An 18,547-nucleotide genomic window follows, 5' to 3' on the forward strand; every position below is an offset into this window, starting at 1 on the left:
CAAAGGGTGTCTGGAGACTTGGCTTCTCCGCTCATGCCCTAGTGCATAGCTATGTAGTATACTAGTTAACTATGGGCTAACTAAGGTTAATATGTGTGGACACATGTCAATACATGCCCACATACTAAAATCCCCGCGTACTAAATTTGTTTCCAATGATTATTTTTAAATGTTAAAAAAATGAAGAACCAAATCGGTTTGGTTTAGTCTGTGAACCGCATGAGCCCGCAAATACACCAACGAAGAAAAGGAAAGTTTTTCAAACTCTGTGACGTGGTCCATTTCAACCCTCATAAACACACACATTTTCTTTGTTTCAATCTTCCTCAATCTGTTCTCCAAATAAACCCACTCAATCTCCACTCTATCCCTCTTTAAAACTATAAATAAATACAGCAATCATAATAATAATAATAAAAGAAAAAATGATGGGCGAGGGCTCTATAGGAGCAGTCGTACCTTCAGTGAAGTCCGAACCCCGAGCCACATCAATTACCGAACAACCAATAGCCGCCGCAGCTGCCACGTCAACAGGAAATGGAGGAGGAATAGTAGAAATAGATAAGGACTTGTTATGTCCAATTTGTATGCAAATAATTAAAGACGCATTTCTAACTGCATGTGGACATAGTTTTTGTTACATGTGTATTATTACACATCTTAATAACAAAAATGATTGTCCTTGCTGTGCTCATTTTCTCACTAGTAACCAGCTTTTTCCTAATTTTCTACTCAATAAGGTCCGTGTTCAAAACTCTTATATATATTTACTTTTTATTGCATTTATGATATGTGCTTTTTATTTTTAATATATATTGGAGTAGAGTTGTTTAGAATTATATAAATATGCAAATGACCGTGACTCGATGAATGTGTGAAGTTAGGTAGCGGTTTACACATGTATATATGATTATGTTCTAAGTAGTGAATATATATTGTGTGTGTGTGTGTGTTGAGCATGAGTGTTTTCGAGGTGAATTTTGCCTTTTTGGTGTTTTGAGCATGAGTAGTTAAATGAGACTACTGGGGAGGGAGGATCGTTTTTGCTCCCCCGGGCTTTCTCTCTCTGAGGCATTTTGCATTGCCAGTTTGCCTTAGTGTGCCTATAGGTTGCATACAAGTAGGCTGCAAGATTCTTACATGAAGTTTTTATAGATTGGTAGAGCCTGAAAATCCCTAGAGAGAGATTTTGTGCTCTGGGAATACATTGAACGACCGTATATACAAATCTTAGGAGTGTCGTGGAGGTTGAAAACCGAATATGTTACATTACGAATGGTCATTAATGGTTTGTCTTGTAATCTTTTTATTTTATTTTATTTCACCTACTTAGTATTTGCTCATGTTCTCTACACGCAGCTTATTTTACAAGGTTGCTTTGTACTACATTTTGTAGCTATTGAAGAAGACATCTGTTTGTCAAATAGCAAAATCTGCATCCCCAACGGAGCATCTTCGTCAGGCATTGCAACAGGTCTGTTTTTCTATGTTTGGAACAATTTGAGAAAGCAACATATTAAACTTGTTTATTTTGTTGATATATAATTCTATAGGTATTCATGATGTCATTCTGGTGGTGAAATACTGTCCCAGTGTCCCTAATACTGGAATCTGGACCAAGATATCTTTTGATCTATGTCACGTGGTTGAAATTAAAGTTTGTATAAATACTGTTTCAGACATATTCTTCTTGTGTCAATGTCTTATTGTGACTTGTGAGTAAAAGCATATCTTCCTTATCATCAATTAAAATTGTAATATGTATATAGTTGAATGTACTTAAAGCATGTGCATTGCGCAGCATCAAAGAACTAGAGAACAAGATAAAATCGCTGTTGTACTCCTAGTGACTATTAGTAATTGGTAACACTTGTACGAGTTAATATTCAAATCATTTGCACTACACAAGAGAGAGAGAGAGAGAGAGACAGAGATTTGTCCTTCAATTCCTTTTCCCCAAGAAAACAAAGAAGAGAAACCTGAAAAGCTCAGTGAAATTCCATATGGCCCTTCGCCCCCCTAGCTGTGCATTTCAAGTAAGGCTCCTGGAACCTTGAATCAAGCACAAGTAAGGTCCACACCTTGACTGGGTGTGTTCAAGCTGCCTAGACTTCACAAATCACATTGGCCCCCATGGTGCCTTTGTAGGGACTTACATTGCCTTGACTGCACTACGTAAACCATATAATTTCCTGTGCTCTATCTAAAGACTTCTTCCGCATTAAGGGTGCTATTAATCATATAAGAAACAAAAAGAGTCATTTATGGTTCTACAACTTATCCTTCCAGGCAACAACTCAAGTTGCTCTTATTAAATGGGAATATACTGATATGAAACTCCATTAGAAATGGTGAAAGAGGTCATAAGAAATAATTTTGATACCTGCAGTTGAAATGTTAATCTTTACCGAGCAAAATAAATATAAAAAATGTTGAACTTTGTAAAATCATACATTAACTTAACATCTGTGGTTGCATGTAAGATGTGCACGAAGCATAGTTGTGGAATATTTTTTTAATTTTGGCTGGACTATGATAGGTTTGAGACTTGAGTAGAACCACATTAATTACAAATATAAATTTCCCAATTGGGAACCTCTCTTTGCTCTACTGAATGTCCTATTGATAAATCAGATTATCAAATGCACTTATTTCTTGTCGAAGTCATGAGTGTGTGCAAACATTTTGATGTGATGCATTCTTTTGATACTTAGGGGTATGAGGTGTCGGTGAAGGAGCTGGATAGCCTATTGTCTCTCCTTGCAGAGAAGAAGAAAAAGAAGGAGCAAGAAGAAGCCGAGTCGAATATGCTGATCCTACTTGATTTCTTGCACTGCCTCAGGAAGCAGAAAGTTGAAGAACTAAATGAGGTTGATATTGTCACTCTTGAACTTACTGTTACCTGCAAAACAATTTTGTCTTCCTCTTTATTGACTAAGTTGAATTTGTGAGTTTTGCATTCTTGATGTGTAACTTCCATTCTGAGAATCAGTAATGTATAGACTCTTAGAATAGATTTCCTTCAAAATTTTCAACAACTTATCCAAATGTTGCTTCAGGGGACAAAAATGACCCGGCAAACTGACCCTGCTTTTGATCTGTACTTGATGACCATTTGGCAGTTGGTAATTTGGATTTGCGTGAGCTTGCAACTTGCATTTTCACTTGACTTTTGTTTTTGGTAAAAACCAACAATGAAACGAAAAAAATACCGACTGATTGATGCATGCCTTTTATGGTCTGGTGGTTCACATTGTTTTGTAGCAAAATGTTTGGCTCTTCCGAGCCCAAGCCTTCTCTAGAAACTTGTCTAGGAGGATGAACTCCTCGAGGACATCTGTATTTCTAAGTCAGAATGAGAGAATGGACCGGTCAAGTCTGATTTTTTATTTGTTGGGAAACCATTACTCAGGATTAGACTGTTTCACTAATTCAATTTGTTTGGCTGTCGTTGTAAGAGATTTCTGTTGGAACTGAGAGGTTGCTGTCACATATCTATACTGATAGTAGACCGCCTCTAAGTCTATCTGAGAGATCTTATTGTCTTTGAAATGTAGATGATATAATTATAATTAATATATATAAAAATGACACAACTGCGGTGATGAAAACTTTGGATGTGCAAATATATGAAAGTGTGTGGCATGTCAACACTGCAAGTTCTTAAGTAGTTTCTTTACTTCTTTGTAGATACAAAATGATCTCCAATACATTAAAGAAGATCTAACTTCTGTTGAAAGACATAGAATGGAGTTATATCGAACACGGGAAAGGTACTCATTGAAATTGCGCATGCCTCTAGATGAGCCTGCAACAGCAAAAGGATGGCCCTCTTCAATTGATAAGCAAAGCAGTGGTCTTATGTCCGGTGCTCGTAGTTCACAAGGGGCAATAGGTTCAGGCAGTTTTCAGAACAAAAAAACTGACATGAAGGTTTCAGTGAGCTCCCAGGGACACCAAAGAAGGGATGCATTCAGTGGATCAGATCCGCAAAACCTTACTCAATCTGGACTGGCAGTAGCAAGAAAAAGGCGAATCCATACACAGGTTCGCAATTTTATTATGTTTCCTTTAATACCTTCAGTCCCTAGTCATATTTTTTTCTCTTACAACTTTGTAATGATACTTAACTGAGGCATAGTGCCCAATGGGGGCAAGACATGGTTAGCCATCCCCTGACAGCAATACTGGTAATCTGGTACACCCTGAAGTTGCACACTTGGTGTTAAAGTATCCCATTTATGCGTCTTTTTATGACTACAAGTTGGTCCTTGATTTATTGATGATCCCGAGAGACAACAGATGGCCCATCACAATCATTTGAAAATGGATGGAAATCATCTTCTCTTCTTGTCTATTTTGACAGCTTTGTGTGTGAGGGGGGATTTGGAAATATGAGTTATCAATATGAGATTTTTTTGAAAATATGAGTGTTGCATATACTCTCGCAGTCTCCCCCACCCCACACGTTACCACAACCAAAATCAGATTCCTTGCTTAGTCTTTTTCCATGGGCCCATATCGTTGTCAACGACTGATGCTTTGGAGATTTGATCTCCTGGCAAATTATCCTTGGTAGAGAAACAGGTATTCCGGTTTTGTATCTACATCATATTGTGTTGTTCCTGATGAAATCGTAGGCTAAAGGGGTTCAACTTTCAAATTCTTGGTTGTGGTTATGATGGAAGGAATTCGTCCTCTTTAAATAGAAACCCACCTTAGCTTTCTTTTTGGATAAGAAAATCACTATTGCTAGGAGATCTTCACAAAAGTCAGCCCTTAACTCATCTTTATCTGGAAACGTGAACGATTGGCAAGAATATTGCACAGTTGCAAATGACGCTGCAATTCAGAAGCCTAACTCACATACATACATTATAATGATTGCTGCGCGCCTTGATATGATTATTAAGACTTTAGGGCTTGTAAACAATTTTTTATTTCATACTCAACATTATTTATGGTACACACATATTCATATAACCTATGTTACATGGACACGCCATAATTCAAAAATAATCTGTGTCGGATACTCATCCACGTGTCCGTATTGGACACACACGGACACATATTGTATGTGATATACTTCAATTTTAGATATTTTGTCGTGTCAGACACTTTGTATCTGTGTTGGATATGGACACAGGTCTCCGTGAATGTAACTTACAATATTCTCTATTTCTGAATTTTTTTCTCATTTATATCTTTTTCAATAGTTTAATGACCTACAAGAATGTTACTTGCAAAAGAGGCGAAGCTTGGTTACCCCACTAGATAAACTTGAAGACATAAATGCGTTAAAAAGAGAAGGTTATCATGAAGGTCTGGAGGATTTTCAGTCTGTGCTGACTACCTTTACACGATACAGGTATTATGATGATCAAATTATTAGATTTTTCTAATGGCTGTCTCTTACTTACAGTTTAGGAAATCTTAGTATCTCCAATTCCACTCCACCTTCAATCTTCTAATTAGCTTTATTTCTTACCTTCCAAATCAGTCGTTTGAGGGTGATTGCAGAGCTCAGGCATGGGGATCTCTTTCATTCAGCCAACATAGTATCAAGGTTAGTTTAGAAGTATCTTGTTTCCGTGTTTATATTCTATACTAATGGTTTGGTATTTTGAATGTCACGGGATTTTCATATTCTTAATTGGCCAATGTTTGCGTAATTGCCAAATTGTATCCTTGCGTATTACATCATATAATACAAATGTTAGGCTACAGGTCTTTCTGTTAAATGCCAAATCTGCAATTTGCGTTAAAAAAAACCTGTGTCCATGCTGATATAAGGCATCTTCTGAGGTTGATCTAGAAGCCGCACCTTAATATTTTCCACATGCTGATATAAAGGAAAAAACCTGATAGGAGCTTAGTTTACAAACTAATGAGAAATGCAATCAATGACTAATTGTATCACTGTAAAGGTAGTTAGGTAGTTTCTTTAAAAAGGCCTATAGACGACATATTAAGTTTCTTTAATAATATAAATAGTTTTTATACTACGGTATTTAGCTCCTTACTCTCCATATAATATCAAGTTTGACTATCTTAGTTGTTCATGATTGAAGGATGAGTTAGAAAAGAGAAAGTTAAAAGAGAGTACAAAAAAAAACATTGTCCCTAGGGTAAAGGAGAGATTCTTCTTGTAGAAAGGAAGTCACTTTTCTTGCTGATTTACATTCTATCAATATTATTAATGCCTAATATTCCTATCTATTAACCTTGGTCTGTGTCACCTTTTATATCAAAAAACCTTGGCCTGTGTCACCTTTTATATCTTATACACAGAGTTCTCCACAAGTCGAACCCAACTAAGTACCCACACCCATTAATGGAACCTGAAGTAGGTCCTCGAACATTGCTTACATCAATTGGATAAGATCCTTTCAATGGTCTGTTTGTGTGTTGTGAATTTACTATGGAAAAACTTCTATAATCAAGTTCACCCTAACAAAAGGCAACTTTAGAAAGTGTACAATGTATTTCCAGGAATAATAATACACTAGTTGGTAACATCTGATTTTGTGTTATATATTAGTAGTCACCCTAAGTAAGGTAGGTCATGTCGATCAAGTTTTTAGTGCTGTTGGCATTTTTTTGTTTTTCCAAAGTAGTCGTAAGTTTCTTCTATTTCAGATTTATTTTGGTGAGAATCATAGAGAACTGAGATTTTCTGGAATTCTTTCCGGCATCTAATGGCATTTTTTGGATGCAGCATTGAGTTTGATCGCGACGATGAGCTGTTTGCAACTGCTGGTGTTTCTCGCCGCATAAAGGTTTTTGAATTTTCCTCGGTAAGATCTTGTCTGACATTATTGTCATTTTGATCACAGTATTGATTGGTTAATACCATTGTAATATATAAAAAAATAATAATAATAATAATAGATTGAAAAAATCAGCAATTTTTTCGGTTGAGTTGTCAAAACTCAAAAGCTATTCCTTTGGCTAGATCCAGTGGTGGAGTGAATACTTTTGTCCAAACCTAAACATCTAGATAATGAGGTTGTTTGTTCTGTTGGTTATGGGTTGCAGTGCCTCAATATTTAGTAAACACTAAGTTGAACCACATTATATAATAAACTGTTAGAATGTTTTTTACTTTAAGCTATAACAATGACCTGTTATTACTTAATTTTTTTTTGGGGTGAAACTGCCAAAAGAAAAAGAAAGATATGTCGTGGCCTTATTAGTAATATTGGAAGCGGCTCCTGTCTGTCTCCCAAGTAAATTTTCAGACATATACTTAACCTAATTATGCTATTTTATTTAACTTCCCTAATGTAACACCTACACGTTTGAACTTCCCTCTCCAGGTGAAGATGAGAACCCCAAGAACCCCCTCCCGGTCTTTACTGGAGATCCTTAATTGACCAGTTATTGTGCTTTTCAGGTGGTAAATGAACCTGCAGAGGCACACTGTCCCATAGTGGAGATGTCCACACGGTCCAAACTAAGTTGCTTGAGCTGGAATAAGTACACAAAAAACCATATCGCTAGTAGCGATTATGAAGGGATAGTCACAGTTTGGGATGTGTCAACACGGCAGGTGAGTCCTTTTCATAGAGTTAATTATACAGTTATTCGACCTTTACATCTATTGTTCCCTCCCTTTCATCATAGTTTTCAACAAATTCACAATTTTTTTATGGTACACTTTTTAGAGTGTGATGGAATATGAAGAGCATGAAAAACGAGCTTGGAGTGTTGACTTTTCGCGTACGGAACCATCAATGCTTGTATCTGGTAGTGATGATTGCAAGGTACTCTTTTACAGGCACATGAAATTTATTGTCTCACTAAAGCAACCCATGATGCTCATTGTAACAGTACCACAAAGGGAAAAAGGAAAAGAGGTACATAGGTCTTCTGGCCTGATAGCCAGACAGCATTGCTGATTTCGATAAAATATTGATAATATTCAGTTCATACCAGTTCTCACCAAACAAAATGTTTATTGCTAGTTAACTTAGATGGTAGTTTTGAGTAGCATATTTGTTGTCTAAGCAGTCACATGCGACATGTATTGAGTTTGATGTCAGTGGTAACGAGTGTTATATTGCCTGGGACTGGATGTGTGTGCATATTCATTTAAATTGTTTGATCTTAGACTAACTTCATGTCCTTAATGTCACAATCAGGTCAAGGTTTGGTGCACAAAGCAAGAAGCTAGTGTGCTAAATATCGACATGAAAGCAAACATCTGTTGTGTCAAGTACAATCCTGGTTCTAGCATTTATGTCGCGGTATGCTCTCCTCTGCATCATTTTAAGACAGCTCAGAGTCGGGAAAGTGGAAAAATATTTTTTATTTTTATTTTTTTTCAAAATATGAGTCCGCTTTAATTATCGGAAAAAAAAGTAAGATTTTCATAGCAAATTTGCCTTGAATATCTTTAAGGAGAGTCTCTGGTGAATTTGTATTCTACCTTTATTGCTTTTTCAAACAAGCTCTGCACTGAGTTATTTGAAGAAAAAGTTGCTAGTCTTCTTTTATCATTAAGTACTAGTTTGCATTTCCGTTGGCATGAAAACCCCTCCTGTGCTTGAAATTATTTTATTTTGTGCCATACTTTTGAAGCAAAAAACTTTATTTATTTATCCATCTATTGTAATACACTTAGTAGCATCTTTTTCGCATTTACAGGTTGGTTCTGCAGATCATCACATTCACTATTATGACTTGAGAAACACCAGTACTCCTCTCCATGTTTTCAGTGGACACAGAAAAGCTGTTTCATACGTAAAATTTTTGTCAAACGACGAACTTGCATCAGCGTCGACAGACAGCACATTGCGGCTGTGGGATGTAAAGGAAAATTTGCCAGTAAGTTATATTACTTGTATAAACATTTTCATAATTAGTTGTTAATTTTTTTCTAGTATATCAAAGTAAAATATGCTTGGTTTTGTCACTTTCTTTAGTTCTTGTTTGGCACAGACTAGCCCGACTTTTGCGATATTAACTTTTTTCCAATTCTTCCCGTAGTATACCTGATTATTATGTGACTTTGTTGCTTATAAAAGATTCAGGGATGATATGAACTGTATGAATTTCTGGTACAAATAGGTTTATGCTCTAAGGCGGTAGCCCCTGAATTCTTAGCGATTTACTAGTTTAGTTGAGGCTTTTAGGAGAGTTACAATTCTATTAAGGGTCCTCTTATTTCAACCCCGAGTAACCTTGTTGTAGCCACCCCATTTCACCATTCTCACACCACCGCCACACCACTCCTCACAGGTGACCACCCCCATTACTGCCCTGTGCTACCATTCTTCTTAAAGAGAACCAAAATCCTATAACAAACTCTTTATAGAAAATGTTGCAAAACCACCACCATAGCTCCTTTTTCTTCCTCAAATCATCATCTTCTCTGTTCTTACTTCTGCGGACAAACTTCTCCTAAACCTTTCTCGCGAATTTAAAACCCCTCAAATGAATCACTGCCATCTCTCTTTCCATCTCTATCTCTTATTCTCTTCTTCCATCTCTGTCCCTATTGACCCAGCAGCATCAATTTTTTTGAGCCCCATCTTTTGTGGGGGACTGGGGGCCGCCACCGTGAGGAGCGCTGGTGCAGCAGTAATGGTGGCTGTCACCCTGAGGAGTGGTGTGAGTGTGTGACAGTGTTAAGTTGGTGGTGGAATGGGTGGTATCAGAAGGAACATGAAACATGAAAGTCACTTTTTTTATTTGTTAATTTGGGTGGATTTATTTCTAGTAACAACTTGGTGTTGGACTAGCAGAACTCTTTCAATATCTTGCAGCTCACAAAGTAGGAAACATATCTAGAACCTGTTCATGAAGCTTCATGAGTTTAGGATATAGCATGTGAATTGTGGTGCTTCCCTAATTCTTTGTTGACTGCTGACAATGTGTTGGCTTTATACTTTTAATTTCGATTAAAAGCTTGATAAGCACCTTCTTAATCAAATTATTTTTTCCTGCTCTTTAAACGTCAATTGTTATTGTTCTTTGTGATGAAGAAAATCAAACCTAACATTTGCTCCACTTTATTTGCCTTCTGTTGAATATCCTTAGGTGCGCACGTTTAAAGGCCACACCAATGAAAAGAATTTTGTGGGCCTTTCTGTAAACAGTGAATACATTGCTTGCGGAAGTGAAACAAATGAAGTGTTTGTATACCACAAGGTTAGCTTACTCGAGATTGACCAAGCTAGCGTTTACCGTACTGCTAACTAGATGCTGTGCTTTTTCCTAGTCTTACTCTTAACCCCATGTTTATTCCCCATGTACAGGCCATCTCAAAACCCGCAGCTTGGCATAAATTCAGCTCTTCTGATATGGATGATACAGATGATGATGCAGGATCTTACTTTATTAGTGCTGTGTGTTGGAAGAGCGATAGCCCAACCATGTTGACTGCCAATAGTCAAGGAACTATAAAAGTTCTTGTCCTTGCTGCTTGAAGACAGGGTATAGAAGATAGATTTTTGAACAGGAGATTTGGTCCATACACAAGTATACATAAGAGTGATTGTTTTGTATACAAATTGTATTTGATAGGTTTGGCTTGAAATGAGCTTCAAACGTTTAAGTTGTGTTACAGTTAAAAAATCGTCGATAATTAATGAAACATGGATGTAAAGGTTTGCTAAAAAGCTAAAGGAAGTTCGTTATAGCCATGCAGAAGTTTCATCTTAACTGATTGTGGGAGTAAAAAAGACCCAAATTTAGGGTTTCAAGGGGAATTGGTTCAAAACAGAATCAATGGAGCAGCAAACCCTAACTTAGGGGTACAAGCTGATGGGAACCAGGAAATGGAAGCACAAGTTAGCGCAACTGAAGGCAGAAGCATCGAAATCAGGCAAGACTAGTTCTTGGGCAGTTATTTTAGGTCAATCTTCAGTTGGTAAGGAAGCTTTGAGTTACATTCCGCCCAGTTTTGTTAATGCAAACCTGTCATTCATATGAAGTCATTAGCACAAAAAAATGTGATAAAATTATTTGAGCATGCTTTGTTGGAAGAAGACCTGATTATGCGTGAAAGAGGTGTTAACCAAAACATGGCATCTGAAGAATTGGTATACTATGCAGTTATACACAGATAATATGTATACCTTGAAGTCTAATAATGAGGATGACAGAAGAAAGGTGTTAGACATTGGTTCTTTGCATATTGCTATCCAGTTATGTGTAATAAGACCTTGGAAATTGTTTATTGATGCAGATTCAAGAGGACTGAAAACGGTTCCTATATGGGTTGTTATTAAAAAGGGTCCAATTGAAAATTGAAATGTGGGATAAGAAGGGATTTAGTCAGGTGGGTAGTGCTATTGACGTTCCTATGTTTTCAGACAACCTGACTTAAGACATGGAAAGAACTTCTTCTGCAAGAATCCATGTGGAAATTGATACAAAGTGTACCTATCCAGTGGGAACTTGCAGTGGTGTTTGATGAAAAAACGACAAAACATAGTGTTGAAGAGGAAGGTGTGACTGTGGCAGTTGAGCAAGCAAAGGAGAAAGATGAAACGCTGATGGTGTGTTTTTTTTTTTTTTTAGATAAAAGGAAAACACTTCCAAAAAATTTAGGAACCGCTTCCTACAGAGTTTTCATCTACGGACAACTGAATCAGAGGCATAGCCATAGCTGGGTTCAAACTAAAAAATGGAGGAGCTCTCTTTCCCCTACTAGCTAGTGCATGAGCAACAAAATTAGAGTCTCTACGAATAAAATGAAAATGACAGTCATCCAACAATGAGATACAAGCATAAATATCATGCGCTATTGAGGTAGCTCCCCAAGATAAGCTTGTCTCCTCTATTCCAACATTTCAGCTAAATTTTTGCAGTCCGTCAAAATGCGAGACATCGGATCTGCAAATGCCGAGTCAGGTCTAGTCCTCCTCGGATAGCTCGTGCCTCTGCCTCTTCTGGATCAGAGAATGTGTCTCTACTGTGTCCTGCACCAATACAATAACCAAAGTTATTCAATAAGGCAAAACCTATTCCTATTTGCTTTGTGTTACAATCCCAAGAGGCATCCGTGGTGAGGTTTGTTTATTTGAGGCTACATGTGTAAATTGTTGTTTTTGGAAAAGGGTTTTTCATTGTTAGTAATGAAACTTTCAGCTCTACATATAATGCTGGAAACATTTGTTTGTTTTTGGCTGAAGACAAGGTCATTTCTACTAATCCAAATGGAAAATATAGTAGTGGCGAAATTACTCATAGTGCTTCGTAAAATAGTTTTATCATGTAGGTTAGACCAAATAGTACTAATAATAGAGCCGATTGAATCTGTTTGGTTCCAATGGTCCGTTCTAATGGAAAGTTTAGAAGCATACCAGATGCATGTGTTTGAGCATATTGCAATGGAAGAGTGCGTGACAATTAGATTCCACCTAGTTGTTGCACCGCGGGCAAGTTGCGGAGTTGGTAATAGTCCTATTCCTCAGGTTCTCTCGTGTAGGAAGGCTATTTGTGACAGCTTTCCAGAGGAACAACTTTACTCTTTCTGCTGTATCAATATTCAAGATCTTTTTCCAGAGTTGCTGATTTTGCCCGTTGTCAGATGTTTTTGTGCTGAGATATTTGTACACAGATTTGACGTTGAGTTCCCCATTTTATTCCCTTAGCTTGTCCATCTGATGGTGTCTACATGTTCGTTCTGACTGAGCTGTATTTTCAAGATTTCCCTGACAATGTTTGGGAGAAAGAGGGTATCTAGAATATTCATTTTCCAGGTGCGGTTTTGCTGGTATATAAGATCTGCAACTCTCTTATAGGCGTTGTTTGATGGTGGAGGACCAAAAGGTTTTTTATTTGGCAGAGTAGGTATCCAGGGATCCAGCCATATGTCTATATCATTTCCTGATCCGATATGCCAGCATAACTGAGGAAGAATTTCGTCTCTTGCCTTTATAATACCTCTCCAGATTTTTGAGGCACCCTTTGGGCATTTAACAGAAAGGATCGGTTTTCCTCGTGCATATTTCTTTAAGAGACTAGAGGCCCATGGTTTGTCCGGTTCTTTTACAATTCTCCCAAATAACTTTGCTTGTAAAGTGGTATTGTGGTGCGAGGCAATTTTGATTCCAAGTCCTCCACTTGATTTTGGGTGGCAAATCTTGTTCCAGCATATATAATGGATCTTGTTTGTGTTTTCTTTTGTTTTCCCCCAAAAGAAATTTGCATTCAGAGAGTCTAGGGTATTGCAAGTCGATGTTGGTAATGAGAATATAGGCATAAGGTGAGAGGGTATATCTGAGGTGACGGCTTTAATGAGGGTAAGCTTTCCCGCTTGGGACAGGAGTTTAGCTCTCCACCCTTCCATTCTTTGAAGAACCCTTATTCTTTGAAGAACCCTTTGTATGACTTCATCAAACTCAATTCCACTTTTTCTTCTGAGAATCAAGGGGGCACCGAGATATTTTTCATGGGTGATTGTTTTTTCGATCTCAAGGATGTTTTTGAGATCTTGTTTGTTTGAGTGGTGAGTGTTGCGGCTGAAAAGAATACCCGACTTTTTGAAGTTTATCTCTTGCCCGGACACATTTTTAAAGGTCTCCAAAATATCTTTAAGGGGATTTGTCTCGGAAAGGTTGGCTCTGCAAAAGATGAAGCTGTCATCAGCAAAGAGGAGGTGAGATATAGGTGTGTCGCTTCGACTGATTTTTACTCCATGTATTTTCTTTTCTTTCTCGGCTTTGGTGAGAAGCCGTGATAAAACTTCCATGTAGATGATGAAAAGGAAAGGTGAAAGCGGATCTCCTTGTCGGATGCCTCTCTCTGGCTTGAGAAAGCCTGTAGGTGACCCATTGAGCTTGAAGGAGAGAGAAGTAGTAGAGATGCATTGGTTTACCCAATTTCTCCACTTTTCACAGAAACCAAGGGCTTCCATGGTATCCAAGAGAAAATCCCATTCTACTCTGTCAAAAGCTTTCCTTAGGTCTACCTTTATAGCCATACAGTTTGAAGCGCCTTTTTTCCTTTTCAAAGTTCTGACTACCTCATGGGCAATGACAATATTGTCAAAAAATTGTCTTCCTTTTACAAAAGCACTTTGGGATGGGGATATAAACTTTTCGAGGAGAGGTTTGATATGGTTTCCAAGATTTTTTGTGATAATTCTAAGGCCAACATTGCAAAGGCTAATGGGACAGAATTGGTCTAGAGTTTCTGGTTTCTGGCATTTAGGGATTAGGGTGATATTTGTGTGGTTTATCTCAGTCAGGAGGTGGTCAGAGTTCATGAAGCTTTTGATGGTATTTAGAAGATCAGGGTGGATGATATCCCAGAATTTCTGATAAAATAAAGGGGTAAAGCCATTTGGGCCTGGTGCTTTGTGAGGGTCCATCGAGAAGAGAGCATCTTTGACTTCATCTAAGGTGATCTCTTTGATTAGGCTCTCGTTATCATCGTTAGTAATAACGGGGTCAAAGATGTTGAGCTCGTTTATTTTGCTAACAGGGTTCGACGAGGTAAAAAGATTTTTAAAGTGTTCTTCAATGATAGTACTGAGAGCATGTCGGTCTTCGGCCCAAGTTCCATCCGTCTTTTTCAATTTGTTAATCTCAATACGATTTAATCTAACAACTGTTGATAGGTGAAAATATCAAGAGTTCATGCCGTCACAGTGTAGCATAGTATCCCTTGATTTGTCTCTCCATAACTTTTCTTCAAGTTGCATCGCTTTTCTTCCAGAAGCCTACTTTCGAGGGAAGGGCTAGATCTTGGGTTTAACTGACACTTCTAGCTTTATCTCTTCTCTTAACCTCTTAATCCGATAGTGGATATTTCCAAAAATATCCTTATTCCACCTTTTGAGATCACTCCTTACTTTCTTCAGCTTAGTACAAAACGATAAGGTTGAGATCCTAGGGAGTGAGTGTTCCAGGCTTTGGAGATCACATTTTTACAGTCTGGCTCATTTGCCCACATCTATTGGAAGTGAAAAGGTTTGGGTGCAGGGGGTGTATGAGGTTTAAGGTGCACAACTATAGGCCCATGGTCAGATTTGATGATCGGCAAATTTACTGTTCTAGCATTTGGGAAAAGAGTTCTAGCATTTGATGAACGGTGATAGTTACTAATTCAAAGAAGCAAGCTCAAAAAGACGAGGCCAATGTAGAGGGTAGTATTGTACCATCAATGAGTCAAGATACTCTAGATCTACCTAAGACGGCTAAGAGTGCATTTTTTTTTTTTGATAATCAACAGATATATGTATATATATTAAGATACTAAAAGTGATGAGATTACAGACCGAGTATCATCTTCCAAAAAGTGCTTCAACCAACTTGGTGGGATTGTCAACCACTCAGAACTAGGAAGTAAATTATGCCCAACAGATGCTAACTTGTGGGCTACAATGTTGGAAGATCTATTGATCCACTTAATATTTACATTATCAAAAGTAACAAGCTATTCTATTACATCTTCAAGTATAGTCTTTAAAGACCAGGAAATGCTTGTTGGTTTATTTCCCAAAAAGTTGCAAACATCTTTTGCATCCAGTTCTACTTCAACTGATGAGCTGAAAGTTCGACACCATTGTATTGCTTTAAGTGCCCCTCTACATTCTGCCTCTTCTGCAGTTCTGCCCCTGCCTCTATTTGTTCCTGCTGCAATGAAACATCCATTAGAATCTCTAATTACATAACCCATGCCAATTGGATAGGGTATATTATTTTTAAAACTGGCATCAATGTTTAGTTTTACCCAGCCTAATCTTGGAGGATTCCATATTTCTAAAGCAAAAGGCTGTGAAATTCCAATATTATGGTCTAAACCAACTACCAAATTATTTACAAACCCCTGTACTAGACTATAAACATGTCTCCAGTTTGGTTTAGTATTATAATGCAACACTCTACATCTCTCTAGCCATATAATCCAGTTTATATATAAACAAAAGTTTGTCCAATCATGTGCCTCAATCGGCCAATCCACTGGTGGTTTGTACCACATGTCTATCCATTCTTTCACCTGCAAATTCTCAAAGTCTATTAGTCTGAAATTCCAAGGAGTTGAAAACCAAAGAGATCTTGTGAAAGGACAAACCATGAGTAAGTGATGTACTAATTCTATAGAAAATTTACATAACAAACAAGTTTTATCAGCTACATAGAAAAGAGTACTAAGATGGTCTTTGTTTGGATATGTTTCGACCCCCACATACGTGGCAAACGTCCATTAGTAGGGGTCTCCATTTTATTCGTTTAATCGACAGGGCTAAAGCCCAATTTACAATACCATGGATTAATGTACAGACCCATTAACTCATGTGTCTAAGGCTGAACCTTAGCCACATGGCTTGCCACTAAGGTACATTGATTTATGTCCATATTCATTTATTATCAAAGAGATAATTATCAGTTGAGAGTTATAGTCTATCACAATTACTCAAGCTACAAGATTACTTGAGCTACAAGGACTCTCTACTCTACCTATATAAATACTACATTATTTTTCATAAGGAACTACGTTGAAACTTGATCCCTAGATAATAGATCTTGGGTACGTAGGCAGCCATTATTTGGTTCAGTTTCATCTCCCCCAACATCAAATTCCTCTGTTTCTTAGTGTGTTCGTCACCATTGCTCTCGTTGTGTTGAAGTAGTTTATTGCCGAAACATAATTGGCGCCGTCTGTGGGGAATTTAGAATTCATTATCACGTGAAACAATCAAGATGGTAAGCACAAGAAGCAGACCAAATAGTCAACATATTCCTCCTGCTAATAGGAATCGCAACCCTCGAAATTCAAATCGGCCAATGCAAGAACCGTTGAACAATCAAGTTGCTCCTAGTGGTAGGATCAATTCTCAACATCCAACCGTAGCAGCGCCACCACCACCACCACCACCGCCACTCCTAATACGGTTGAGCGTGAGTTACGACGAGTCAAAATTTTAAAATAGGAACTTGAGAAGGAAGCTGGCAAAGAGGCAAAGGCCGGTGGACGAGGCTGCAAATTCAACAACATCAGGCGACCACGAAGGGACACAGGCCATTCCAGTGTATGGGACCGTCTTGAAGATCCACTTCATCGTCCTCAACAACGTGTTATTTCTCAAACACAATCAACCAGTGCACACTCTAAGAGTAATGACCCTATTACCCGTACTTATGGGGAGAATCGGATTGGCAATGATAACTACTACCCTAGACATGTCCGATCTCAAATGGAAGATTTACCTCTGAGAAGCAATTTCAGGGAAGACCACCATCCGAGATATGTCCGACATGACTGGGAAGGCGGGCATCCTAGACAAGAGCAACAAAACATGGAGAAGTGGTATAATTATACCGACCACTCGGCCAAGGGTGACTACCGGCCTAGACAGGCTGGTTACAGGGATAGACAAAGACAATCACCGGTCGGAGCTGATCGTGCATACCGCCAAAGATCTCTAACTCCAATAAGAGATAATGGAAGGTATCCTTCTCCACATGGGCACGACCGGGGGCGTCCAGTTGTTCGAGCCAATACTTTAACTCTAACAGAACAACAGTTGAAAGAGTTGATTGCAAAAGAACTTAACTATAGAGAGTCAAGGGATGTACGAATGAAAAACTTGGCGATCAATGATGGCGTGCTTGATAAGTTTTAAGCCGACATTCAAGAAGCTTACCACCATCCCGACTTCAAACAACCCGATTTTGAACTTTATGATGAGTCGGAAGGAGATCCTGGCTTGCATGTTCTATCGTTCAAAAATAAGTTGGTGTTATGGGGTGGAGATGATCCGCTCATATGTAAGCTCTTTCCATCAACTCTAAAGGGAGAAGCATTACGCTGGTTTAATGAGTTGCCTTCAAGATCAATTCACCAATTCAATGAACTAGAAAATCAGTTTGTTAATCGTTTCCACCACAATTGCAAGACGCCAAAGGATGTCGACTCACTTTTGAACATCAAGCAACAACGTGACGAAAAGTTACGTACTTTTGTTACTAGGTTCCGGAAGGCAGCAGCACCGCCGCCTCCACTACCGCAAACGGCGGTACAAACGCCTCCGAAAGAAGGCGTCGCGGAAAAAAGTATAAGGAAAAACTTTATCCCAGACTAGACCGACCTAACAGGGAAGGCTGACCTTGCAGATTTGCGGAATTGCCATCCTAGACAGGTCCGACCAGACAGGGAAAAAAGGCGTCACGGAAGAAAGTATAAGAAAAACCTTCATCCTAGACTGGACCGACCTGACAGGGAAGGCCGACCTCGCAGATTTGAGAAAAAGCGCCATCCCGCAGTCCGACCGGTGAGGGGATGGAAGGTGTCCTGAAGCAACTAGATGGAAGACCACAATTCCGGACAAACTACCGACCTAGATAGACCGGGTTACCGCAAAAAAAAATCTCGGTCGGACCGAATGTGTGTACCGCCTAAAATCTCTAACTCTTGTAAGAGGTAATGGCAGGTGTCATTTTCCACATAGGCTCGACCGGGGGCGTCTGTCTGTTTAAATCTTCTGGATAAAATGGATTTCACCCCACTTAGCATGAAGTCCCTTTGATGTAACTTCCCACTCATCATAAAGTTCATCTGAACCTTAACGAAGCTTGTCTGATTCATC

General features: G+C 38.5%; 1 protein-coding gene across 1 annotated transcript; it reads left to right on the plus strand.

The window, feature by feature from the left end:
• Positions 1–261: 261 nt before the first annotated feature.
• Positions 262–10,649, plus strand: COP1 (Transducin/WD40 repeat-like superfamily protein). Its single transcript, XM_086581649.1, has 13 exons — positions 262–740; positions 1,397–1,474; positions 2,715–2,870; positions 3,691–4,047; positions 5,217–5,368; positions 5,501–5,566; positions 6,719–6,797; positions 7,397–7,552; positions 7,668–7,766; positions 8,145–8,249; positions 8,650–8,829; positions 10,045–10,155; positions 10,263–10,649. Exons 1-13 carry the CDS (start codon positions 426–428, stop codon positions 10,431–10,433), a joined length of 2,025 nt encoding a protein of 674 aa, XP_086437775.1. The 5' UTR covers positions 262–425; the 3' UTR covers positions 10,434–10,649.
• Positions 10,650–18,547: the final 7,898 nt, after the last annotated feature.

The sequence above is a fragment of the Coptis chinensis genome, chromosome 9 (assembly GCF_015680905.1).
Source record: "Coptis chinensis isolate HL-2020 chromosome 9, ASM1568090v1, whole genome shotgun sequence".
In the NCBI taxonomy this organism is placed as follows: domain Eukaryota; kingdom Viridiplantae; phylum Streptophyta; class Magnoliopsida; order Ranunculales; family Ranunculaceae; genus Coptis; species Coptis chinensis.